Below are 27,141 nucleotides of genomic sequence, written 5' to 3'. Positions count from 1 at the left end.
ATTACGTACATTATTTATTATATTAGGAAAGGTTTCACCATCAATACTTGTAAACACGGAAAGATCACTGTTCTGGATCCATGGATATTTACCTCTATATGCAGGAACTATCATAAATTTTGCTTCATCTGTGATAAAATCAGCCCGAGTTGGTTCTGGTGGTCCTTTATACACCGGGGGAATTTCAGGCCATCCTAGCACTGATCTGATTGAAGATTGATAAATATCAACGGCATAATCAGGCGAGTTTATTTCAACCGTCGAGGACAACGTCGGCTCATGAACGTTTATTGATATTTTTGATTCCTTTCCCGTTATTGATTTTATTCTACGCGCAAATTCCTCACTGATCTCTTCAATCTGGTAACTGCCGGTTGGTATACCAACAACAACCCAGTCAGGTGTTCCATCGGATTTGTTCTTGTTAGTAAATACGAGCGAATTATTTGCTGGTGTACCATTAAATGATTTTGATCTGATATTTGGCCAGCTGTAATATACTCGTAATTGTGCTAGTGCTATTTCTTTTACTGGAATTGCAGTAGGAAAATTAACACTAAATTCAGGATTAGTTGAACTTACCGAGATCATCGTTATCTTTGGCGGAGTTGTGTTGGTCACGATCTGCTGGAGTAATTCTGTCATTATTGATACTTGTATCTTTAATACCTTCATCGTATATTTTGGTCATCATTGAAAATTCGAAATCAGATATAATTCCATCACTGAGACTCGCTGATAACAACGAGGATAATTTCGAGTATGCTACCGTCGCTGTATGTAATTTTATTTTGTAATCGGATAATTTTTCGTTCGTACAAGTACATATTTTTTTTGTGATGATACCAAGCACACCTGCAATAGTTGTTGCTGCTGAAATACAGATAGTTACAGCTACTGGTGCCATCGTTGTCAACGCTGATAATATTACACCGGTTCCAGCAACAACAGCGGATACTGAATAAACAATCACATCAACGATAACCAATCGTCGTCGATATTTTTTTACTTTTACTGTATATTGATCGACCTGATCTTTTAGCGCCGCCTGCCATTCACGCGCTTGATTGTATCTGTATTGTGCACCGTCCATATATATTTTTATGCAGTAACCAATTGAGGTGTTTCAGCTACAAATTCCAAACACCACCAGAAGGATGTTGCGGTTAATTTCTTATCAGCTGCTTCCAGAATAAATATTTCTTCGGCTCCGCTATTTAATACAACAGATACAACCCCGGAAAACCTGTCTGTGGAATGACGCCATGGAAACGTTGTAAATATTTCAAATTTTGCAGCACTGAACACGGACAACCTGTACACGCCAGTGACTGTTGCGGTATATTTGATAGTATTATTTTGTTTTGACCATGTTGCAAATCCCGATGATACCGTGCATACGATGTTTGTGATATGCCCGGGAGTTATTTCAGCTGGAATTTTAATCAGATTGGTTTTATTGATAATCTCAGGAATTCCCGCTACGATGTCTAGTTGTGTTCGTTTGATCGTGTCTAGGTTACTTTTGATATCAACGAGTTTCATGTCAATGACGGAAGGAGTTCCAAAGAACTTATTTATGGCATCATCGGTTTTTTGAAAATTTCTTCGAAGCCTTGTAAAACCGGTTACGTGAACATCATACTCGGCCCGTAGCGTGGATAGTTTTCCATCCACGTCGTCGACGTATAGTTTGTTTGCGACGTCGTTGTCAGATTTTGGAGCTGTTACAGCTACTATTTTGTTCCCGTTCATGCTAAGTTCACCTGTCATTGTGTCACCGGTGTTTCTCACGCGATTAGCAACACTTTTTGCAATTTCATCTCTGATGGTTTTAAGTGACATACTTGAATCTCTGATTCTACCACCGTCAGTAAACACGGGAATATTATCCGTAACTGCACCAAGTACTCGCCGGACTATATCATTCCATTTGATATTGCTGGTTTTTAGTTTACCATATCGATCTTGAAAAATAACAACTTCATCTGGATCAACTCCAGCCAGGTTCATAATATCAGCGAGGTCATCTTTAGTCGCATACTTTGACAGATCAACGTCGGATTTTATTTTCTTACTAGTAGAAGATCTTCCGTAAATATCAACCATTATAATAAGATCCGTTGTTTAAAATGCTTTACGCGCAACATATCGGTTGCTTGTATAATCGTGCACGACTTTATGTGGCGGCTTGGATGATTTTGATATAGCGTCGAGTACATTAATTACTTCACGGCCGGATATTGGCGGATCTGTCATTGTTTGTGTGGGTAGCGTTGAATACCAAACTTTGGAACCTCTGGTTGTGTGGAGTGGTGCGACATACTTGATAAATTCAACAGGTGGAGCTAACCCGTACGAATCAAAATAAACAATTCCACGCGGATCAATCGCGTATGATACCCAATGAGTACCGGGTCCGGAACCTTTGTCAAGATTAATAATACCTGTTTCAAGTTTGTTTGGTTGTTTCGGTAATTGATCTCGCATAAAAACACCTCTAAAGGCGGATATTTTTAATTTTTTAGCAGCATCAAGTAAATCAAAATTTGATGATGGAACGTTTAACGAAATGACCCCGGAAGCCTTAGGCCTCTCCCCCAACGAGATCCCGGTAATCTTAGACCGCGTCCCTTTTTTTTGTATCCCCGCCCTGCTGCTTTCTTTAGTGCCATTTCAGCGGCTGTTCCAACAGCACCTAACGCGGCCGCTTTTGCTACGGCTGGAGCAGCTGCAGATATTAATGCCGGAATGGCCGCAAGAAGTGGAAATATACCACCCGTTTTAACCATGTCTTTGATGGCGCTCGGGGAGAGATGGAATTGAACTCCAGTTTTTGATTCTAGGGCTTTATTGAAATGTTTAATCTGATTATTTGTCAACGATAATTTGTTTGGACCACCACTAATATGATCTCGTTTTAGTGATATTTTAGTTCCGCATTTGTTGGCGGTTTTTGATTGAAGCTTTTTTACCTGACCGGGGGTCAGAGTAACATTAACATGACTATACGACATTTTTATATAAAATATATTTTTCTAAATAACACGATTAAAGATTTTCCACCGGTGCATCAACGACCCTCATTCGACCACTGCCACCTTCAAGTAGCATGGCCTTGTCGCTAAGTATGACCGCGATCGCTCTGTAATCAACACCACCGGTATTTAATGTTGCTTTGAGATGTATATCAACGACAGATTGTTTTGATAGATCAAGATGTTCTAATGAAAAATAATAAATCGGATACAATTTTTTAAAATCTAGTTGTGATATTTGCAACCCGGTATCAACATTTTGATCACGTCCCATAAATGACATCAAACGATGATATGCACGTCCTATGTGATTTAATGCATAATTTAGTTGTACATTTTCTGTTGGTTCCTGTTGTCCGTTTATCCGTAAGGAAATATCTGTGAGACCTAGTTGGTCAAATATCATATGAGAGTGAATTTGTGAGTTTAAACGATTACGGTTCTGAAACGCAATAAAAATATGCCGTGGTGCAGAAACACCCTGTTGTGATGCTATATGCCATGTAAACTGACCGTTAACGTTAGTTTGCATGCTATCCGTGCCTGTTGTTAACCATGACAACAAGGATTTACCACCTGCATCCATGAAAGAAATTAATCGCTGTTCTTCTGCGATCGTTGGAGTCATTACCGGCATCCACAATGAAAGTTTTGATAATATTACTTTACCAGCGTCACCAACGGGTCTCCACAGAGCATCATTATCATCGTTCTTTCTTACAAGAACAACCGTGTGTCTAGCTCCAAAAATAACCTTTTTAACATTTCTGCAAAATCCAAAAATATGCGATAGTGGAATTGTACATGAAAAACCTCTATTGCCTCCTAGCAACATATTTCTACGTGCTGCAAATCCCAAGTTGAAATTGTCATTAGAACCATGAACTACCGGCCACACGTCAGCATCAGCGGCATTGGCAAAATTTCTTGGTCGTATTATATTATACGGATCATTTTCAGGGTTATCGGAGTTATCTTTCACAAACATCATTGTAGGACCTGCTGATCTTGTATAATCATCAGAATATCTCGCCAGACCAATTATTGTTGTAGCAACGTCGACATCATTCTGAATTGATTCAATATTTTTTCCATCAATCATGTATGTGGCGCCACTAAATAATGCTATGATCCCGTTGTTGACAAAACCAATTTTTACTGGATCTAAGTAATTAGTATCATCCGTTTTTACAATTGTACCTTCTACCTCAAGAAAGGCATCAGCGGGTAAAAAGTATCTACTTGTGTCATGAACTTGTAGTTCAATTCTTCCACGTTGATCTGGTTGTTTTGCGTCATAGGAATAAAATTGATAATCACGTACAGATTCATCCTTAAGGACGGGTGCTTCCATGTCAAATGCTGTGTCGGATACGCGCTTGAACATTTTATTATAATTATTTTTCGTCTAACACGTTGATCACCGCCTTCGGGAAATTCCACCTCGGGAAGTTCCACTTCCTGATATCAAACTTGAGATATTATTTCCAGATTCACCGAGTCCTTGATCTGCTAACGCCGCTAGTTTTTGATTTGCAGCCTGATTTATTATTTTACTAACATCTGCGGGCATCACCTCAGTACTTGCCAGTTTCACCGGTGGTTGTTGTTTTCGTCGCAATAATCGTGATAATCTTTCTTTGATCGCCGAGAACGCCTTACCAGCAACATTGACAATTGCACCAGGAGCTTTATCACGAACAATATCAATAGCCTTCATCGATAATTGTTTTGCTACAGGTGCTACTTTTGGAGCTATCCTCGTGAATAATCCTCGAATGACATCACCAAGTCCATCTCCGTAAATAACACTATAGATTGGTAATCGTGAGTTTACCTCAGTACTTGCCAGTTTCACCGGTGGTTGTTGTTTTCGTCGCAATAATCGTGATAATCTTTCTTTGATCGCCGAGAACGCCTTACCAGCAACATTGACAATTGCACCAGGAGCTTTATCACGAACAATATCAATAGCCTTCATCGATAATTGTTTTGCTACAGGTGCTACTTTTGGAGCTATCCTCGTGAATAATCCTCGAATGACATCACCAAGTCCATCTCCGTAAATAACACTATAGATTGGTAATCGTGAGTTTACCGCTCTAACCTGTGTGGGTTTACGATGATTATCATGCACAATCATCTTATTTTATTTACCATTTATCTAACAACTAGTCATCAACGAGCTCATCAATAAGTTCTCGGTAAACGCCAATATCCATGATACCACCTTGAAATAGTCGCCGACAAATATCAGCTGCTTCATTGGTTATTTCTGGTGAATTATTTCCAGCTCGTTTTCCTCCTATGAGAACTTCTAACCGTGACACATCATTGATGATATTATCAGGACATAAACCAGATCCTGTTTTAGGTTCATCTTGAGGTGTTTTAAATACTGGTGGTTGCATTACCGGAGTAAGTACTTCAGCGGTGGCCGGGGGGGAACCTTCTCGAAATCCATGTGGTGAACCTGTCGGTGTAAATGTCATTTTCGGTGCAGAAATTTTCTTCGGGGATAGTAATTTAATTAGCTCTTTAGTCTTTTTAATTTCCGACTCCAACCTTTGCTGTGGCGAAGAAGATTGTTGTTGTTCTATTTGTTGCAGAGGTGGAGGAAGCTGATACTGGTAGGACTCTCCTTGTTCTAGTTGTTCCCATCTCTCTCTATAAAGTCTTTTTACTTCTTCTTTAAGTCTTTCAAATTCTGGACCTCTAGCTTGTTTTTTGTTGTAATATACGCGATATATCCATTTAATGAAATTATCATCATTTATTTTTTCAAAACGGGGTTTTAAAATACTAGATTTATTAGATATACTATTTAATATTGCTTCAGGTAATCTCTCTCTTTCAGTTTTTCTAATTTCCTCAACAACTCCTTCTTTAAATTTTGCAATTAATTCTACGTTTTCTCTTGCTGGTTTGGATTCAGATGCAAGTTTTTTTTTCACATCGGCGACTTCAGTATGAAGTTTTTCAATACCTTCAAGTATTTCCTCATCAACAGGTGGAGGTTGAGCTGCGGCTATGTCAGTTGGAAGGTCTCGTAAAATCTTCTTTGTCTGTTTAGTTCTTCTTGCTGTTTTTTCAGCCTGCACTGCAGTTTGTTCTAATACCGGAAAAATACCCTTTTTCCTTTTCTCATCTTCCTCCGCAATATCTCCCCATATAGTTTTTTCAACAGCCGATGCAGCTTTCTTAGTAGCCGCAGTAACGGGCTTAAACAGTTTTTTAGTGTCCTCTTCATACTCAACTTTTGATTCTTGCTGCGCTTGTAGATTTTTTCTAAATGAGTCTCTGACAGGAAGAAATTTTTTAATTGTTTCTAATCGTTCTCGAGCTGTTCTTGCAGTATGAGATTCTGGATGTACCATTTTATTATAACATAATAATTTAATTAATATCAGCAGAAGAGGAATACAGAAGTTTGATGATATATTATAAACACAGAAAGAACATAAATCCAAAAATAGAAAAACCACCATCAGAACTTGAATATTACTTGAAACATAGAACAAATTCCGAAGATTCAGATGAAGATGAAACAGATGAAGATTCCCATGATTCAGATGATGATTCCCAATATTGATAGCAGCAGAGAGGGGCGTCTACGGTTCTGTTTGGGACAAACAATAATCGTAGACGTGGTAATTGACCTCTATGAGTGGTCACTATTTTTTTTTGGTAAAACACAAGGGTGACCATTCCCCTAAGTGGTCTGTTCACCCTCTCTGCTGCTCCATATATTTAAAAACAATGCATCAGTGTTTGTTTGTTTGTTTTTTGTTGTTTTTTTTTTTTGGTATTATGACTTAGTGATTGTATTTGCCTTTTCTGCTTCTGATGTGTAAATCGGTAACAAAGAAAAGACGACAGATAATTTGTCAGTTTATTTTAATGTCTGTTTTACAAACAAATCGTAATTTTGAATGACAGTTTAGAACATATAAGAATGAATTATGTTCCTTAGAGTTATGGTGTTCAAAAGAGCAGCACTGGTTGATTATATTTATACAACGTGGATAATACATTTCCTTAATTAAAAGATATATCCAATTAAACTGTATGCATGTATTGATGGAAACAGCAATAAAAACTTCTGTCCCTAATGACAACGACTCTTAAAATGATACACATTTTACACACAAAACCTAACTGAAAAGGTAACAAAGTAGATACAAATGAATATTACTAGTTTCAACACATTCATTTGGGACACACACACACACACACACACATATTCCTTTAATGTGCACATACAAGAGTTTTGCTATCTATCTATAAATACGTTGACGCAGTCACACTTGACTATTAAGCAACGGATGGTACGTGGTCAAAGATAAAGTAAAGATGGAAGTGATAGGACAGTCAGAAGTGTAATGATAGGAAAGGCAGAAATAAGTAAAAGTGTGTCAGTGTACGTTTTCGTCCCTTCATACTCAGACCAATCCTGCTACCGTAGCGGCAATGAGATATGGAACCTCAACCGGCATAGCCCTGAGAATCCCTAGGTCGTGCTGAACGTAGATTTGAAAACAATACAAAAGGATGACAAAGAAATAACATGTACAAAATTATTATTGTACACACTCACATATTATAGTTGAATATATCAAAAGATTACATAGTGAGGGAAATGCACATAAAAACAACTTTATTTTTACCTATATGTCGTGAATTTCTACGTGTTACTATACGGCTCTCGGTGCTTTGTCCGAAAACAATATGGAAACAGGGCACAGTGATGTTATGGTCTATTTTTAGCACAAGGTATATTTAAGTACCAGCGCCATAATAGGGTAGCCGATTACTAGCTGGCCTTGCAAACTTTAATGACCTTTCATTGAGATATACCTGCATGAAATCGATAGGAATATGATTTATTTTCTCAGAAATTGCGAGTATAGCATTCTTTATGTCTTTAATCCGCTGAGACACGAGATGAAACTACAGCGTTGATGAATTTTAACCTGGAACTCGCCAGTTGCATTCCTAGTCACATGACTACACAAGTCTTGCGACCTACATGTCAATGAAGCGGTTTCAAATAGTCACATGATATCAACAACAAACCAAGGGTCAGAGAAAACTCGGGTTACCCCCACAGAAGAGTGGTTGCTCAACAATTGTACGTTTCTTGTGGCCAATCAGAATATATGGTACAAAACTACTATAAATATTATGTAATTTAAAAAACACAATTAGTTGCTGAACTCGCTTACCTATCAGTGGTTTGATAATCTTTAATTTAAAATAATGGCTAAAATGACCTTTCCAATGCATAGGCCATAGTGAAAACCCTGGTATAGTTTCTGTCCATTCTTTAACTTTGAAATGATACCAGCCAAACCAACCCGGGTCGGCTTCAATGCGTCCACATAGCTCCCATTTTCTCGGGATGATACCGTATAGCCACTAACGTGTGAAAAAAGAAAAAATCATCACATTGTAGCATCAACTAACTGTTAGTGTTAAGGACATTAGTCGCACATGCCCAGTGTGGCCGAATAAACCCTTGGATTTTATCAAATGTTTGTTATAGAGGATTTTGTCAGTGATATTATCCGTCTTTAAGGATGTGCGTTACTGAGTTGGAATGATTCTGTTTAATTTGGTACTGTTGACTGGACCAGTGTATGGTTCCTGTCACTCCTCGAATTTTATCATATTGTATATCTGCAACCAACACCAATTCTACTGCATCTTTTCCAAGAGTACTCTGATAAATCCGACCGCAAATATGTATTGATAAATCCGACCCCAAATATGTATTGATAAATTCGAACCCAATTATGTATTGATAAATCCGACCCCAAATATGTATTGATAAATCCGACCCCAAATATGTATTGATAAATCCGACCCTAAATATGTATTGATAAATCTGACCCCAAATATGTATTGATAAATCCGACCCCGAATATGTATTGATACTGATGAAATCATCCATCAGTATATTGGGTCTAATTTACTGGACTGTACCAAAACATTTGTCAACAATGAAACAATAGTTCATTTCGAGATTTTGATTTTTTCTTCACTTTTTGTGACAATGATCAATGTCGAAAAGTTATTTTGTTAACACAAACAGTCCACAACAACGAACAACCGATGCTCTTGACAAAGAAACAAATATTAAATGTTCTTCTTCATAAAATGTTTATTGAATTTTTCAGTAGTTAGAAACAATATCCCGGATATTCCGTTACTATTCTGCTGAAGGACACGAACGTTATAAACCGAGATAAGAAGAAATAAAAATAGATGTAGAGCAATCAGAATCTAATGTCGCATAGGAGTAAAAGACAATGTCTGGAGAAAGAGCAAGCATACCAAGTCAGACAAATTCAGGAGGCCCACGTTGACCAGCTTCAGGATTATTCAGCCACAGAGAATATACACCAGTCTGGCAAAACTGGTATGTAGTTTCTTAAAATTATTAGCTGCAATAGACGATAAAATCTGTTTCCTTTAATTGCACATCAATAAAAGTTCATTCTCAGCAAATCCTGGGCTTAAAAAAATATCAGTTTATTATGCGTAATATATGCGTATTATAATCAGTGTTACAATTTTATCGTCTTAAAGTATGTAACACAAAGATGCCACATTGTGAATTAAATCCCAAATAGTCCTAAAAGTTCTACCACAAGTCCAAAAGTATGAAATTCCATTTGAATTCCAGTGGTATTCTAAAGAAGTTCCCATATTGAATGTGTTGATGTGCCGATAGTCTCGAATATGCTAATGTGTCAGTGGCCTGGATTGTGTTGATGTCTTAACAGTCTTTTGCTGTATCACAATAATATAATCCATAATGTTCTTTTCAGAATTCACTATCATTCCAAATTAAAGTTTCTAAGACACCGCTCCGGTGGCCCAGTTGTTAGAGCGTCCGCTTCGGATGCGAGAGGTCGTGGGTTCGATCCCCGGCCGAGTCATACCAAAGACTTACAAAAATGGTACTAACACTGCTTCGCTATGCGCTCAGCATTAAGAGGTTCTTGTTAGGACTGGTCGGCCTGGTGTCAGGGTAATGTGACTGGGTGGGACATCATGCTACATGTCTGCGGCATGTTGCCCTAGTGCTAGACATCACTATAAACTGCCACACTGCAGACATCGTAGCGATATGACTGAAAACTTGTTAAAGCTACGTTAAAAATCCAAATCACACACACACACACACACACACACACTGTTTCTAAGAATATTATTGATGAGCACTTTGCATTTCCAGTGAATAATAATTCGAATAAATAAATCCACTCAATAAGACTGATTTTGCTTCAAGATGTTAAGAAAAGAATGAGCAATTTTTCAAGTAAATAACAGTACATAAAAAAGTAAGACACAATAATAGAGCCAGTGTATAGGCCAGTCTCGTCAATAAAACATTGAAAGTTGTCAAGAAGTTAAGGAATTTCCAAGTGGAAATTCGTGTCCTAGACTCAGATTCAAATAAACATGCTTACCTCCGTTGATAATGATCTCAATATTTAATCCACACTCATAGAGAAATATCTGCAATTTATTATGTTGTTTACAAAATAATTGTCACTGATCATAAATAAATGTGAACTTGATTTTGGACTAGGTCAAGTACAAAATACAGATATATACAAACTATAATCGTTAATACAAATTAAATATACATAATAACGTCCCCTCATAAAGAAAAAGAAAGATTTATACAATATAGCTTTCTTTTAACTGTTATTTTGATGAATGACGCAAAATAGAGATGAAGTAATAAAACACGTCTATAAAAGTGGAAGTGCATCTGCAGTTAGATTATCTTTTCCCTCGATGTGTCTGACGCCGAAATTGCATGTGTGCAACATCAAACTCTTCCTTAATATTCTCTAATTTTTGTTTTTCGTCTTGCTATTGAAAGGAAGCAGGTATGATCACTAACTACAATAATCGGAACTAAAAGTGTTGCAAAGCCAGTATCAAAGCCGAAAATTCCTTTTCGATTGTGGACTAATTTCTGTGGTGCTTATTTAATTTTTTTTTTTTGTTAGAAAAAGGCACAATGGATGATCTACACCAGTTTTGTCTTCTTGAATCAATACTCCATTTTTAAGTGTGGACTTTAACTTATCAAAAGTCTACCGACATTTTTTAGACTAATGGAAGTTGGTTTTCTTACTCAACAAATTGGTCAGGGGTTTGGCAATCATGGGAAAATTGGCGCAGATATTCTGATAATATCGAGCCATACCCAAAAATAGCATCTCCTGGTTTTTACTGATAGGCACAGGGAATTCAGAGATAGCCCTGACTTTAACTTTTATAGGTTCAACTTGATAGTGTCCCACTCCATGTCCAGGAAATGTAACACAAGTACTGCAAAGCTCATTTTACTTAAATTAATTGTCAAATTTGCATCAATGAGTCTAACAAAGAATTTCGGAATGGTTTTCAACTGATCTTTCCAGGTGTCGTTGTAGATGATTACGTCATAAATGTCGCGGTTATCTACACCAGATATAATCACAGGATTTATACACAAGTATAAACAATACATGTTTTGTCCACAAGCAGGAAGCATTATTGATTTTTTGTAGAAAGACGTTGTGACCGTAATGGTAAAAATAAAGCTTAATTCACAGATTAAATTCATGCGATGTTCGTCCGAGAGTTATGCGTTGGTACATTACTGTTTTTTGAATGGACATGTGTAGCTTTTTCGGTCTTCTTGCGATTCTGAAGCGATAAAAGACGCGTGACAAAAGTCGAATCGAGCGGATGGTTGGGGTCACGCTTGCACTCCTTTTTTTTTAATTTGCAGTGCCGATAAGGTGATTTCGTGTTGTCAGAGATTTCATCGTTCTTTATTGATAAAACGTCAGACTCCTGCGGTTTAACTCAGTGCGCATCATTTTGTTGAATCCACTGTTGGAATTTATACACTCGAGTTTGGTGTTAGATTTAATCAACTTCTTGGATCGTTTCACTAACACTGACGTATCTAACGTACAAAGGTAGAAATTACGCACACCGTAACTTCCTTAACGTGAGCGTTTCTCGAACATGTACGTAGTCCGAGTTTCCTCTGACCTTTGTCATCCCATTTTTTTATATCTGAGAAAAATCAATCATATTCCTATCGATTTCATGCAGGTATATCTCGATGAGGTGTGCGAAGAACTCGCCCCATGGAGAACTCGCCCTGGGAGAACTCGCCCCAACATATCTGGAGAAGTTGCCCCAGAGTGGTTGGAGAAGTCGCCCAGATAAGATGGAGAAGTCAAGCCAAAACTTATCACCCAGATAACCTTTTTATAACAGAATTAAATCATCTTTTACGTGATTTATATTTAGATTTATATATATATATACGCGATTACAAAAGTGATATTAACTGATAATCATAAAAAGCAATATCATAGTAATATTTCTAAGGACGAAATTAAGTCTTTATATAATCTAACGAATGACGACAGTATAGTGATTAAAAAGGATGACAAGTCAAACACTATTATTATTATGAATCAAGATGATTATGTTAATGAAGTTGAACGTAAATTACTTGACGAAAAATACTCCAAACATAGTATCGAAGACCCGTCAATAGAAATTAAATAAAATAATTCAACATGCATTAATGAGATCGCTAAAAATAATAATTCGGTATATGAGGAATTGATACTTTTCCCTCTTAACATACGTACACCTCAATTCTACATATTACCCAAAACTCATAAAACTCCTGACCATAATTTACCTTTAAATTTTCCAGGACGACCCATTATATCAAGTTGTAATTCATATACTGAAAACCTATCCAAATTTATTGATAGTGTTTTACAACCTTTAATGAAATCACTTCCCTCATACATTAAAGATACAACTACTTTCATCAAAAAGTTGAAGTCTATTCCACAGCTATCTGATAATTTCAATCCTGGTATCATTAGATGTAACATCACTGTATACCAACATTCCGCATGCAGATGGTATTGAAGCGTGTAAATATTTTCTTTATAACAATCCTAATATTAACACACTATCTAGTGAAGATATTTGTAAAAAAATAAAACTTATCTTGGAAAATAATTATTTTCAATTTAATAATACGAATTACATACAAATAATGGGTACGTAAATGTATATCAATATGGCTCCTTCATACAGCAGCAGAGGGGGCGAACAGACCGAAACTATTTTCATGACAAACCCCTCCAGGAAACTATTCCTCGATAGAGGGCTTATTTCGACGAAATAAACCCTTCTATTCAAAATACAGGACAAAAAAAAATGTCCCCGATCCCTCGAAGAGTTTTCGCGGGGAAATTAAATCGTGGACAAATAAATAATGGCAAATATTGGAGAAGCATTCACAACTAGATTGGCACGACAACGACTAGCCGCGATTAAAAAATTTCTTCCGGTTCGTGATTCCGTCAAAGAAAAATTAAAAGCAAGACAAGAAGCGCGAGTTGAGTTTGCAACATCTGCGGAGGAATTATTTAAGCCTATTACAGCAGCTACTGGTGAAGTTAAAACTGCAATTGTAGGAAAAACTGATCCTGCTGACCCTACCAAAACAAAACGAGGGTTACTTCAAGCAATAGAAGAACTTAAACAGCAACAGGCAGATGAAGGTGCTGTAGTTGATCCAGGTGCCGCCGGAGTAGTGACAGTTGCTAAGGAAACATTTATTAATAAATTTACCGAAGATGGTATTACTGAGATAAAAAATATTCCACTTACTAGCGTGGATGAACTTAAGGAGTTTTCTGCTTGGATTGTCTTAAATTATCCTAACCGGCAAGATTTTCTAAAACCAGGAGCTGCCTCGGGTATAACCCAGGCTGATTGGAGGGATTATGTTTACAAAGTAAACCGAGGTATTTCTCGAATATCTAGCACTGATGATACCTATAATTTTATAAAAACTGGCGTAATTGGGGTTAATAAGGAACTAAGAGACCAACAAATGAAGGCAAAGGAAAGGGAAAGGCAGGCAAAAATACAGGAAATGGAAATGAAAAGGCAGGAAAGGGAGGAAGAAAAGAAGAAAAAAATACAGGAAAAGGAAATGAAAAAACAGTCGAGACTACAGGAGAAGAAACCACCAGCTCTAAAAATAGACCCCGCAATGACACTGCCTGATCCAGTGCTTGAAATTTCATCACCTGAACAAATGGGGGCTAGCGCTCCTGATGATGATTTTACCACTCCTGTTTCGTCGCCCATCCCCCACGATATATCAGAAGAGGAAATACTGAAAAGCAAAATAAAAGAATTACAAAATGAATTAAAAGATTTAAGGGAGGAAAGAGAAAAATTACAAAAAGGAATACCGAAAAAGGGTACCTACTCTAAGGTAGAAAAGATAGAAAAAAAGGAAAGATCTGTAACTGATGAAATTGTTAAAATATCAGCAAAACTAAAGAAAACAGGAAAAGGTTACACCGGTCGCGGATATAACAACCACATCTGTCCTGACAATATCGTCAATGATGTATCACGGCTAGAAGTTCTCATCGGAGGAAGACGTGCCGGAAACAACTCTCCGGAAATTATAAATGAAGCCGCAGATATCTGTCAGAGACTATTTCAGCGTGGCATTATGGATATCGGCGTTTACCGGGGACTTATTGATGAACTCGCGGATGGTTACTACAGCGACTAGCAAATTTAGTTAGAGAAACAATAATTAAATAAAATGATCGTGCACAATTCTCAACCTAGACACGCTAGCGTGTTACCAGTCCGCGTAGTGAACTCGCGATTACCAGTCTACAGAGCAACCTACGGAGATGGTCTCGGTGATACAATTACTGGTTTGTTTTCAAGAATAGCCCCTAAGGCATTACCGATTGCAAAACAATTGTCGATGAAAGCTATTGATGTCATTAAGGATAAAGCCCTTGGATCTGTTGGTGATCTCGCCGGGAAAGCATTCGCGTCAATCAAGGACAGACTGTCACGGTTAATTCGCAGATCAAAAAAACCACCACCGGTGAAACTGGCGAGTACTGAACTTATGCCCGCGGATGTCAGTAAAGTGATAAATCAGGCCGCCAATCAAAAACTCGCAGAGTTAGTAGCCCAAACACCCGAACAAATAAATACAAGTCTGATATCAGGAAGTGGATTTCGTTTTAGAAGGCAATAATTTTATATAAAATGTTTAAACGTATATCTGATCCAGCGTTCGACATGGATGCACCAACACTCAAGGATGAGTCAGTGCGTGATTATCAGTATTATTCTTACGAAGCAACAGTACCTAATCAGTCGGGGCGAATTGAATTGCGAGTTCAGGATACAAGTAGATATTTCTTGCCCGCTGAAGCATTTCTTGAAGTCACGGGTGAAATTGTAACAAATGTCCCCGCTAATACGCCATACGATGCTGGTGTTCGAGTTGGTTTTGTTAATAATGGCATCATGGCGCTGTTCAAAAGTGCTTCATACAGCATTGACGGGAGAGAGATTGAAACGATTCAGGATAATGTTGGCGTTGCTACAACAATCTTGGGATTAGCACGATACTCAGATGATTACACCAGATCAGCTGGTCCGACTATGATGTTTGCTAAGGACAATTCTGATCATCCGGATCATAGATCTAGCATTGTAAGACGACCAAATAACCGTGCTGCTCCTCCTGCTCCTTCTGATATAGTAGAAGATTTACCATTTCCCAACCCTAATTACAATCTGGGGTTTGCTACGCGTAAATTAATGTTATCAGGCAATAACAGAAGATTCTCATGTGTAATTCCGCTGTCTCACATCTTTGGATTCTGCAGAAATGTCAGAAAAATTATTTTTGGATCTAATCATTCAGTTGTACTTGTTAGACACGGTACCAGCAATGACGCTATCTGGTGTGAAGCCGGTGCTGCTGAAGGTAAAGTAGTATTATCCAAGCTTGCGTTGTGGATGCCAGTGATGTCTCCATCGATCACTGAAGAGCAACGGCTACTCTCTTTCATGGATACAGGCGGTAAATCACTGTTATCATGGTTAACAACAACAACAGATAGTTTTCAGAGTAACATTCTTGGAAATTTTACGTGGCATATAGCATCACAACAGGGAGTATCAGCACCGCGACATATTTTCGTTGCACTTCAGGGAATGGATCGATTAAACAATCGAGAAGAAAATTCAATGGTATTTGATAATTGTGACGTCACTGAGGTTTCGCTGCGAATAAACGGACATCAAGAACCATCTGAAGACATTCATATAAATTTTGAAGAAAATCAGGTCGCACGTGCGTATCACCGTCTGATGACGTTTATGGGGCGTGATCAAAATATTGATACCGGTCTACAGATATCACAGTTGGATTTCAAAACGTTATATCCGGTTTATTACTTTTCGCTGGAACATCTTGATCTAACCAAACAATCTGTCGTTGATATACACTTTAAGGCTAGGGTGGGTGTAGTTCCTGCTGGTGGTTACAGAGCGATTGCTGTCATACTCTCCGACAAAACAATGCTTTTGGAAGGTGTTGGCGGACGAATGAGAGTCATTGACGCTCCAGTCGAGAATATGTAACCTAATTAAATTCAGTCTTTGAAATATAATGTCATACAGTCACGTTAATGTCACCTTGACTTCCGGTCAAACGAAGAAATTGCAATCGAAGAACGCAAGCACGTGCGGGACATCAATAACGTTAAAACGAGATCAGATTACTGGTGGTCCAAACAAGCTGTCGTTGACTAATACTCAGCTTAAACATCTTAATAAGGCACTAACAGCAAAAACCGGTGTCCGACTTGATTTCTCTGCTGCAGCTATCAAGGACATGACCAAAACCGGTGGAATATTTCCGCTCATCCCAATACTAGCTGCTGCAATTCCAGGATTACTTGGCGCAGCGGCAAAAGCTGCAGCGTTAGGTGCAGTTGGAACTGCAGCTGGAATGGCACTAAAGAAAGCAACCGGAAATGGATACAAAAAAAGGGACGCGGTCTAAGACTACCAGGAACTCCGGCATCATGGTACCCAAAACGGGTTTAAAAACGCTTCGTGAGACGCAGTCTCCAATGAGCAATTTTGATTTATTAGATGCTGTTAAAAAATTGCGTGTAAAACATTTCAGAGGCGTATTCATGCGAGATCAATTACCGCAACGACCAAATAATCCAGAAACTGGCATTATCAATCTCGACAACAAAGATGGTCCGGGAACTCACTGGGTTGCTTACGCGATCGATCCACGTGGAATTATCTATTTTGATTCGTACGGTTTAGCACCGCCAGTTGAGTTTCTCAAGTATGTCCGCGGAGTGCCTCGCACTCTCAACAGCAGATTTTATAATGTTCCAGTGTGGCAGTCGACGCTACCAACACAAACATTAGTTGATCCGCCCATTTGTGGGAACGAGGTTTTAAATGTTCTTGATGCAATCTCAAGAAATCCAGCAACGTCTCCGCATCGAGTAGTGCATGAATATACCGCATCGAGAAACGCTAGCGTTTCCAATGCTAGGCATTTCTGGAAGTCCAAAGGACTTCTCACGCATTTGAAAAACAGCAATAACAAATAATGGTAGATATTTACGGAAGACCTTTCACACGAAGAGGTAAACCAAGCACGGATGTTGATCTCTCAAAATATGCGACCCGAGATGAAGTCGATAATCTTTTGAATATAGCTGGAGTTGACCCAGATGAAGTTGCTATTTTTCAAGACAGGCAAGGAAAACTAAGAACGAGCAACATTAAGTGGAATGATATAATTCGCAGAGTTCTTGGAGCTACCAAGGATAACTTCGTTGCATTTAGTGATGGCGGCCGGATCAAGGACTCGAATATATCAATCGCAAGCATCAAAGACAGTATTGATAAAGGTGTTGATAAATGTGTGAAAAAAGCCGGCGACGTAATGACCGGCGAACTCAGCATGAACGGCAACAAAATAACCATCCTAAAAAATCCGGAAGGTCTCGAAGATGCCGCAAATAAACAATACGTCGACGCGCAGTACCAACACGTTACTGGCCTAGTCAGCGATAAAGTAACAAAAGCCGGCGACGTAATGACCGGAGAACTCAGCATGAGCGGCAACAAAATAACCGCGTTAGCGAATCCCGAATCCGACCAGGATGCGTCAAACAAACAATATGTGGACATCGTCAACGGTAAACTAAATACGCTGCGGTCAGAGTATGATGTTCACGTGAGCGGGTTTAAAAGACTCCAAAGAAACTTCGCAAAAACTGATGAGGTCGTGGATAAGTTCTTTGGGACTCCTCCAGTCGTCGACACGAAACTTTCTGAAATCATACCAAATCTTACTAATAACGCCAACGATATCAACAAAATTAATACCCGGTTAGGTGTAGTCAGAACGGAAAAAAGTTTTTCAGATCAAGTTCAGATAATAGAAAATAACATTAACACGATCAAACAAACACAGCAGAATATCGTAGCGGGTATTCCTGATATCGTTAACAAAACCAGTTTGATTAAAGTTCCCACTGGAGTTACTCCCGGGCATATCACCAACATCGTATTCACGGTATCATCGGGATTCGCAACATGGTCACAACAAAATAGCACTATCAAATATACAGCAACAGTCACCGGTGTTTACAGGTTGTCTGTGTTTTCAGCCGCTAAATTTGAAATCTTCACAACATATCCTTGGAGACATTCCACCGATAGGTATTCGGGGGTTGTAACTATAATACTAAACAGCGGAACCGAGGAAACATTTATGCTTGTAGCCGACGACAAGGAATTAACATCAACATCTTACTGGTGGTGTTTGGAATTCGTCGCTGCAACTCCTCAATTGGTTACGTAATTGAAAATTACCAGTAATTGAAAATCGGCAGCGATTTTTAAATAAATGTCAACGTTGAAATTCGAAGGATTTCCAGATGCTCAACAATATCGATACAATCAAGTCCGTGAGTGGCAATCTGAGTTAAAAACTGTCATCGACGCGACGTCCCAAAAAGTAAAAAAATACCGCAGACGCATAACAGTGTTAGACGTTATGGTTTATTCAGTATCCGCCGTTGTTGCATCCGCGGGAGTAATACTATCAGCGGTCACTCCGGTAACAGCAGTAGTCGCCGCCACGATCTCTGTTTGTGCGGCCACAACAACAGCTGAAGTTTTCGGCATCATAGCAAAAAAAATATCCTCGTGTGCTAACACAAAATTACACGATTACACGACAAAATTAAATACAGCCACGACCGCATATCAGAAATTATCATCGCTGATATCATCATCGTTAGACGTGCAATCCAGTGACGCCGCGTCGATATCAGATTCTGAATTCAAACTAATGTCAGATGCGTACAATGACTATTTGAAAACTAAACAAATAAATAATGTCAATGATGGCAACGCCACAAGAACTGCTTCAACAAATAGTCACAAACACAACACCGGTAAGAACCACAATGATCTCAGTGTCCTCGACGACACCACAATTCGGTATTAATTTTCCAACTCCAATTCGGGTGAACGAAATCGCGTTGGCAAAGCTCAGTGTGTATCACAGCTGGCCCAATATCAGGTCGGCATCATTTGGTGGTCTGCAGCCGAATAATTCGTTTGTGTTCGGGAAACCCAGCGCGGACCCACAACAACGTGAACTTGAATGGGATACAATTACGCTACCCACTGGGAGTTATCAGATCGAAGAAATCAACAATGAGATACAACGCCAAATAAAACGAATCACCGGCAAGGAAGCCAAAATATCTGTGACCGCGCACGAACCAACGCTGTCTGCGGTCATTGAAATCTCAACACCGGGATACGCCGTGGATATTTATAGCAGCTCAATCCGAACAGTATTAGGATGGCCACGAGAACGACCCGAGGTTGAACCGGGTCCACCACCACCATCGAAGTCGGATTTTATGACCGATAAACAAGAACTGCACGACCTCGTGTACGGCAATTATTTATTATTTTCAGATCGATTACAATCAGGAGAATCCTGGTTTAAAAAACCAAATCACCCCTTTGATATAGGGGTAGCAGCTTTCGAAGGCGGGTGGGACCGTCATTACCTTATAGAAGATATAGAAGCTCAGTTTTTTAATCCGATCAAACAAGCACATAAACAACAGCTAGAACTGTTGCGAGTATATTTTCAAGATTATATTTCTGATTTAACAAGTGGAACTGGAAACGCTAGCGTTTCTACAAGCAGTTCTCGCGATAAAATTATCACCACCATAGAAAAACTAAACAAACTCGCATCCGCGATGGAAATTATAAATCAAAAAATAATTCAGTATCTATTGGATCTCAAGGGCGATTACGGAAACGAAAAAAGATCGGAGTTTGCAGCCCGATTTGGTATTCCCGTGAAGGATATTCCAGATTTTAAACTTTCTGGATATAACGCGCGCACGCTACGAAAATCAGTCCAGGATCTCATCGATGAATCTTTCGAAGATATTTCCGCCGCGTACACGCGAACAAAACCGCAGCCGGTTATTCTCAAGCACGACAACAGTACAGCATCCGATGGCAGACACATCTCACCCCGGATCGTAAATATCACAGATGTGGTCGCGGTCAATCTTGTATGTGACGTCATCGACGGTAGCTACAGCGCTGGCAGCGCTAGCGCTGACACAACGACGGCGACGCAGGGGTTTATCCTATATACGTTCACACCAAAAGACCCCCCTGGTTTTCTGATTGTGCAAGAACCAATCAATGTGGTCTATCTGCGGTGTAATAATCCGTGGTTGTCAACGATAAATTTCAAACTTGCCGACCAACGGGGAAATTTGTTGGACCTGCGTGGCGAGACTGTGAGTATAAACCTGTTGGTGAAGTCTTAGGACTTCTCTGTGGCGATGCTAGCATCGCTCATGCAAAGCATTTCTCACGCTAGCATTTCCACATTTAAAAAATTACAGTTGTGTATAATGCACGAGTATATCCATGTCCGAGTTCGCGTACATGACAAACAAATTCTCAACGCGGCAATCAGGACCGCATTTGGAACCGCTGGCGTTTCTGGAAACTCAAAGAGTTTCTCGGGACAGTATTCGGAACTTGACACTGTCGAGTTCCCCGTCGGAATAGTCGTTGACGAGTACGGCAACGAAGACTTCTTGTTGACACGGCCACAACAAGAACAGTTACAGAAGTATCACACGATCACAGTTTTTTGTGACCAAGAACACATCATGAACTATTCTCATTCGTGTATTGATGCTGAAACACTCAAGCAAATCCTGGAACTCAAAGAGTTCTGAGAAATCTAAGGACTTCCAGAGAAGTCCCTTGGACTTCCATGGCAATCTCAGAAATCAGAGATTTCCACGATTGCTCAGAAATGTTTCACATTTCCACAGTAGAATTTCAAAGACAAAAAAAAATAATACTTTTTTTTTACCCTTGGAAACTCACAATGGGGGGATCAAAGCATTTCTGGAAACGCGAGCGTTTCTAAGTCAAAGACTTCCAACGCTAGCGTTTTTACGTTAGACTTGAGAAATGCAAAGCATTTCCTGAGAAGTCTCTTGGACTTCTGGAAACACTAGCGTGGATGAGAAGTCAGAGACTTCCAGAGAAGCCCCTTTGACTTCTGCGTCGGAATTCTTTATTTGACTTTTTAACAATCTCACTCGGGAGTTAATTAATTTTCGAGTCTCATACTCGTGTGATAGTGTAAGACGAATACTTTCAACTGCACGCGTCAACGGAATAAATTCAGATACCTGTTCGTGGGTAACTGTGGCAAGTGATCTATAAATGCAATTTTGCAGCATTTTAATGAACCTGTATCTCGCAGGAAGAGTATTTTTCTTCCCTGATAGCTCATTCAAGGATTCAAAATCTGACATAATTGTTTCAGCGTCTGTTAAAATATTAAAACCCCGCTGCTTCAATTTTTGAATTTCATCAATTACGATATTTATATTTTCGTAATTCATATATTATAACCATTTTTTTTATCTAACTGAGAAGTCCCTTGGACTTCCAGAGAAGTCATTGACTTCCATGGCAATCTCAGAAATCAGAGATTTCCACGATTGCTCAGAAATGTGAAACATTTCTCATGTTTGCATTTCTGCGTCTTTGGAAACGCTAGCGTCTTTGACTTCCAAGTTGTCGACGTAACAAAATGAGATTTTTTGTTTTAGTCGTTTTGAAAATGCTGTTTTGCGGATCCCAGCTGCGACATTCTGTACAGAAGGTGGACAAATATCGAAATACCTACTGGCGGCGTTTATTGATGGAAATACTATTTCGTCGCCGGTAGTTACGTTCATGGATTTGATAGCTCTTACAGTTTTTTTACCACGTCCTGTTTTACCCGACCGGCAGTTCTTACTCTGAGTGACCACGCGAAGATTATCTATAGAGTTATCAAGTATGTTACCATTAATGTGATCAACAACAAAACCTTTCTTGATCAGTCCATGATGACATTCATAGACGAAACGATGGCATAAATATCTTTTTCCACCCATGGCAGTAAATCGTGAATAACCACTATTATCAACTACACCAACTGGTCGTCTTCGCGTGCAGTGTCGTACTACTCCGTCGTGGTTTGCCTCATAATTTGGAATAGTTGGATGTGGAACAAATTCTTGTTCGGGGACAAATTCTTGTTCGGGGACGAATTCTTGATTCATTATACTATAAGCAAAATCATTTGTCTAATTCATAATTTGTCTGAAAACTTATTTATATAATCACGCTCCGAGAGAGTGTTCGAGGCTGGATATTTTTTATCATAATACCGTTTTAGTTCTCGATAGCGTTTTCCACCACACGCTGAACATAATTGCGTTTTTCCTCGTACTCCAATGCCGCATCTGATACACGGTATCGGTCCTAAACTACCGCCGCGGACCTGTTGAGCATGTTGTCCACAGTATTCGTGTCTGCATGGTTTGCTACACGGCGCTGATGAATTTAGTTTGATCCACTTGCATGAGTGCGCTTGCGCACCAGAGAAACTCTTTGAGTTTTCGTTCATTATATATAATATTTTTGTCTATTTAAATACTTGTCTTAATTATAATAATGAGTTTCTCAAGACTATCCAGAAAAAAACCTGGAAATCTCCAATTTCCCCGAGGTCGATTCGATCTTGACCGATTAACCCCTGATCGACGACGACGAGAACTCGCAGCGGTAATTGGTGTTATCAAGAACGCCAAAGAAGAGTTTCGTCGTGATGGTGCCGCACATGTGTGGTCTTCGTATAAAATTATCCCCGAAACTCAAAGAGTTTCTCTGGAAATGCAAAGCATTTCTCACGCGAGCGTTTCTAAGTCAGAGACTTCCAATGCCATCATTGATGGTACCATCAACGATACAATCGCGCGTAACATAATTAGGTATCTCGATGATAAAAAATATTTCATTCAGATAAAATTTATCGTTGGCGTCGACGACACGGAAACAGGTGAAACAACATGGATTATCAGAGACAAACTAGACCCTGTTCTTGATGCCCGACGGGGAAAAACCGTCGTCGTAACCAAAGACTCAAACCCGGGAGTACTTGTTGGGATTGATACACCGTATTATGCCAGAGCGTATCCTGTGACCGCAGTCATTTATGGAATTTATCCGATGAAGAAACCACGCGTTGATAAACTCAAACCGATGAAGATGTCGGAGTCGTTGACGTCATCATTGACAGAGTCAACAGGGATAAAATCCCCAGAGAAGTCTCTGACTTCCAGGATGAATTGTGTAGCCGAGCGAGTAATGGAACATTTTAAAAATGCCGCGCGAGGAAACGGCCTAACACCGCTAAGACAGACTAAAATAACAGCGTGGGCGGCAAAAGTAGTGGATGAAGGAGCGTCAATAAATGATGTTGCCGAGCTCGAACGATTACTAAAATTTCCTATAACGGTTTCATCGTTGACCGGTGAGGTATTGTACAAGAGTAAATATGATTCCCGTGGAGCACCAATAACTATTATCGATCATAACAGTCACGCCTGGACTGACTCGGTTAGGATATTTCCTCGAGACCGTGTTGTAAAGTATTATCCGGAATTGGAAAATGCTAGCGGGGGAACCACTAGTGGTGAAACTCGAAGAGTTTCCATGTTTGATTTTATTTATCAGATAAGTAAAACCGATCCAGTGTCGGTGTGGTTATTCCGAAGTGACCTCGAGGGAGAGTTTGATCAGTTTGTGAAACCCAACGGGGAGGTATACAGAACTGCGGCATTACATCACGAAATGAAAAAACTCGCAGAGAAGTATGTGAGAAATGCTGGCATTTCCAGCACGAACACTGATACATTACTGACACAGTGTTTTACTGTCCCGGGTGTTGTCACGCATATAGCCCGAGAACGAAATTCATGGAGACCAACCCCGAAGAGTTTTCTCGAGGATATTCAACAGAGCTGTATCGAATACGGACACGGTGGTTTGTGGAATACCCAGTATGATCACCGCGATATGATATCCGTCGACATGACGGCGTGTTATCCAGGAAGTTTCCTTGGGCGCGGAGAATGTAGTGAGTATTTTAAACGGTTTGGTCACATTACAAACTCGATGACAAGAGTAGCTGTTGACGGACCATTGCCTGATTTTGACCTGACCGGGGTTGCTTGTGTGTCGTCGTTTAAATTCGCTACGGGTTTACATCCTGTGTGTTATGCTTGGTTTGGCAGACATTTCGTTGAGAAGCGATGGGCCCCAATAGTGTTATTGCGATACATGCTTGACAGTCGAATACTGCTGTCGCTGACGGTCAGTGAAGCGATTATATGTTATTGTCGTCAAACCGAAGTTTGGTTGCCAACTCCGCAAGTCACCGTAGAAATTGAAAATTTCCGAGAATATCCAGAATCGTTTATCGACACTATCATCGAAAGAGCTCCCCGAACTGATGAAAGCACCGCAAAAGATCTAGGACGAAGAATAATAGGAAAATTTACTCAAGGTGGAGCGTATGATCATAAATTACATCATAGTCGATTAATCATGGACGAGGCCGAATTGGATCTTATTGTCGCTGATGCCGCCACGAATAATACGTTTTGTACCCGCGAAGATGTGTTTCTGTCAAACGGGGAAAAACTAGGGACTGTTTTTAGTTATATCGACGGAGAATCATCTCAGTACACACATTTGAGATCTTCGATGCTAGCTTATGTATCAATAAACCTATTGTCGATGATTAATAGGTTTCCCGTTGACGCAGTGAGAGTTGCAACGGATTCATTCTATATCGATAAAAAACACTTAGCGGCGTTAAATAAGGTTATACCGAATGATCCATCGTGGGGTTCATGGAGAATAAAAAATGAAATGTTGCATGGATATTGTGAATCGGCTGATGTTGAAATCGAGGATGAATATCGCGGCGCAGAAATATCTGGGAAATTTTCAATTTCTACGACAACTTCGCTGCCGCCGGTGCACGATCCTGTTGTGAGACACAAAACAGTTTATCTGAACGGTCCTGGTGGTTCCGGTAAGACAACTCGAGCGATAGAATTATTTAGAAACTCTGACATGATTGTGCTAACACCCACACATAGACTTGCCAGGGAGATGAGACAACGGGATGTTAACGCGTGTACGTATCACAGTTTTTTCAAATACAGCGGCGGCACGTGGACACCTGAACGAATGGGAACGAAGTATATCCCCGAGAAAATAATCTGGGATGAGATAGACACTGTGCCGTTGGATACATTAAAACAGTTTCTGGATTGGTTGCTAAAGAAAAATACCGCAGTGGTGATGTGCGGCGATCATGGTCAACCACCGCCATTTACAGGTGAATCTCCACACACGTGGCTGAAAACTTTTGTAGATTATTATGAGGAAATAACTAATGATGTTAGATCACTCGATGAAACGCTGAAAGAGTTTAAGGCGTTGATCAGGCTACAACCTGATAAAGTCCAATGTGAGATAATGCGTGAAATAATTCCAGAGACTTCGCTGAGCGACTTTTGGGAAACGTGGAAACCAAGTGATCTCATAGTGGCAAGTAGAAAGATAGTCAGGGACACACTTCAGCAGCGGTTATTTCAGTTACATCAGAAGAAATTTCCAATGCTGGTAGTGCCATTGTGTTATAGACCAGCTGATACGCGATTGCAGAATACCGACGTTGATATACCTGGGAGATCGGAAAAACAAAATTTAGTATTAAATGATATTGTCACAGTTGATATTGATGTTGTTGAACAGGCACTAAAAATGAGCAAATCCCCGTGGACGCTAGGATACGCTATGACCATCCACAGTTCGCAGGGACTAACTATTTCAGATACAACAGTTTGGATTGTTGATGATCGCATCGAGTGGTCAAATTTAGTTTATTTAGCCGTGTCAAGAGTAAGAAGGATAGGTCAGTTACGAAGAATTGTATTAGATGATGTTATCAACGACAGCATCAACAGCTCAATCGCTGATGATACAATAAGAAAGAAATTAGCCGGTTACAAACAGAGCGACAAAAAAAATGGTAGAGAGTTTGATCCAAGTTTGGATGTTGAATTTGTAATACAATTACAACAACAGCAGAATAATCACTGTGCGAGTTGTAATTGTTTATTGCTGTGGCAGTATTCGAAAAACGACCCAAGACAATTTACCGTAGATAGAATAGCAGTCGCGGTCATACACGTGAAAATGTGATGTTGACCTGTCTTGAGTGTAACCGACGCAGAGGTGCTGCTGCAGTTATTTAAGTGATCGAGGTGGTAATTGTGTATCCGTGGGAATCACCTGAAGTTGCTCGCGTTTAAATCCGCGTTGAGGAGCAGTCGAATCTAATCTGTAGATGGAAGGTCTGCCGGTTGATCTGGTTATGCTGGATATCTTATGTGTAGTAACACTCCATGTGGGATCGGTTGCTCTTTTTTTTCCTCCTTCTAGTTCGCCTGGTTCGTATAAATACCTAACGGTGACATTACCCGCTAGCGTCGTTGGCTGCGTTGAAACATGTCCGTGAATCACTTTAGTGATCGGGGGTATATATTTTTTTGTGATTGCATTTACAGGTCTCATATTTGTTGTTCTGGTAATTTCATTATTCAGTGCGGCTATCACGTTTGGCAGTCTTGTAACCCATTCACGAGATCTCGTATCGTAAATGAATTCCCTCGCGTACTGGTATCCG

General features: G+C 39.6%; 1 protein-coding gene across 2 annotated transcripts in view; it reads left to right on the top strand.

The window, feature by feature from the left end:
• LOC149794705 (ATP-dependent RNA helicase DHX58-like) overlaps positions 1-27,141 on the top strand; it is a 106,234-nt gene that overhangs the window by 11,710 nt on the left and 67,383 nt on the right. The window contains exon 2 of one of the 2 annotated variants that reach the window (XM_089964319.1): positions 9,218-9,459. The exons of the other annotated variant lie outside the window; for it this stretch is intronic. Coding sequence (XP_089820445.1) covers positions 9,327-9,459 — 133 coding nt within the window. The 5' untranslated portion in view covers positions 9,218-9,326. The remainder of the gene's footprint in view (positions 1-9,217; positions 9,460-27,141) is intronic. 2 annotated transcript variants of the gene reach the window in all.

This window comes from Sinohyriopsis cumingii, chromosome 7 (assembly GCF_028554795.1).
Source record: "Sinohyriopsis cumingii isolate HCF-2022 chromosome 7, ASM2855479v2, whole genome shotgun sequence".
In the NCBI taxonomy this organism is placed as follows: Eukaryota; Metazoa; Mollusca; class Bivalvia; order Unionida; family Unionidae; genus Sinohyriopsis; species Sinohyriopsis cumingii.
This window is presented reverse-complemented; position numbering and strand designations above follow the sequence as displayed.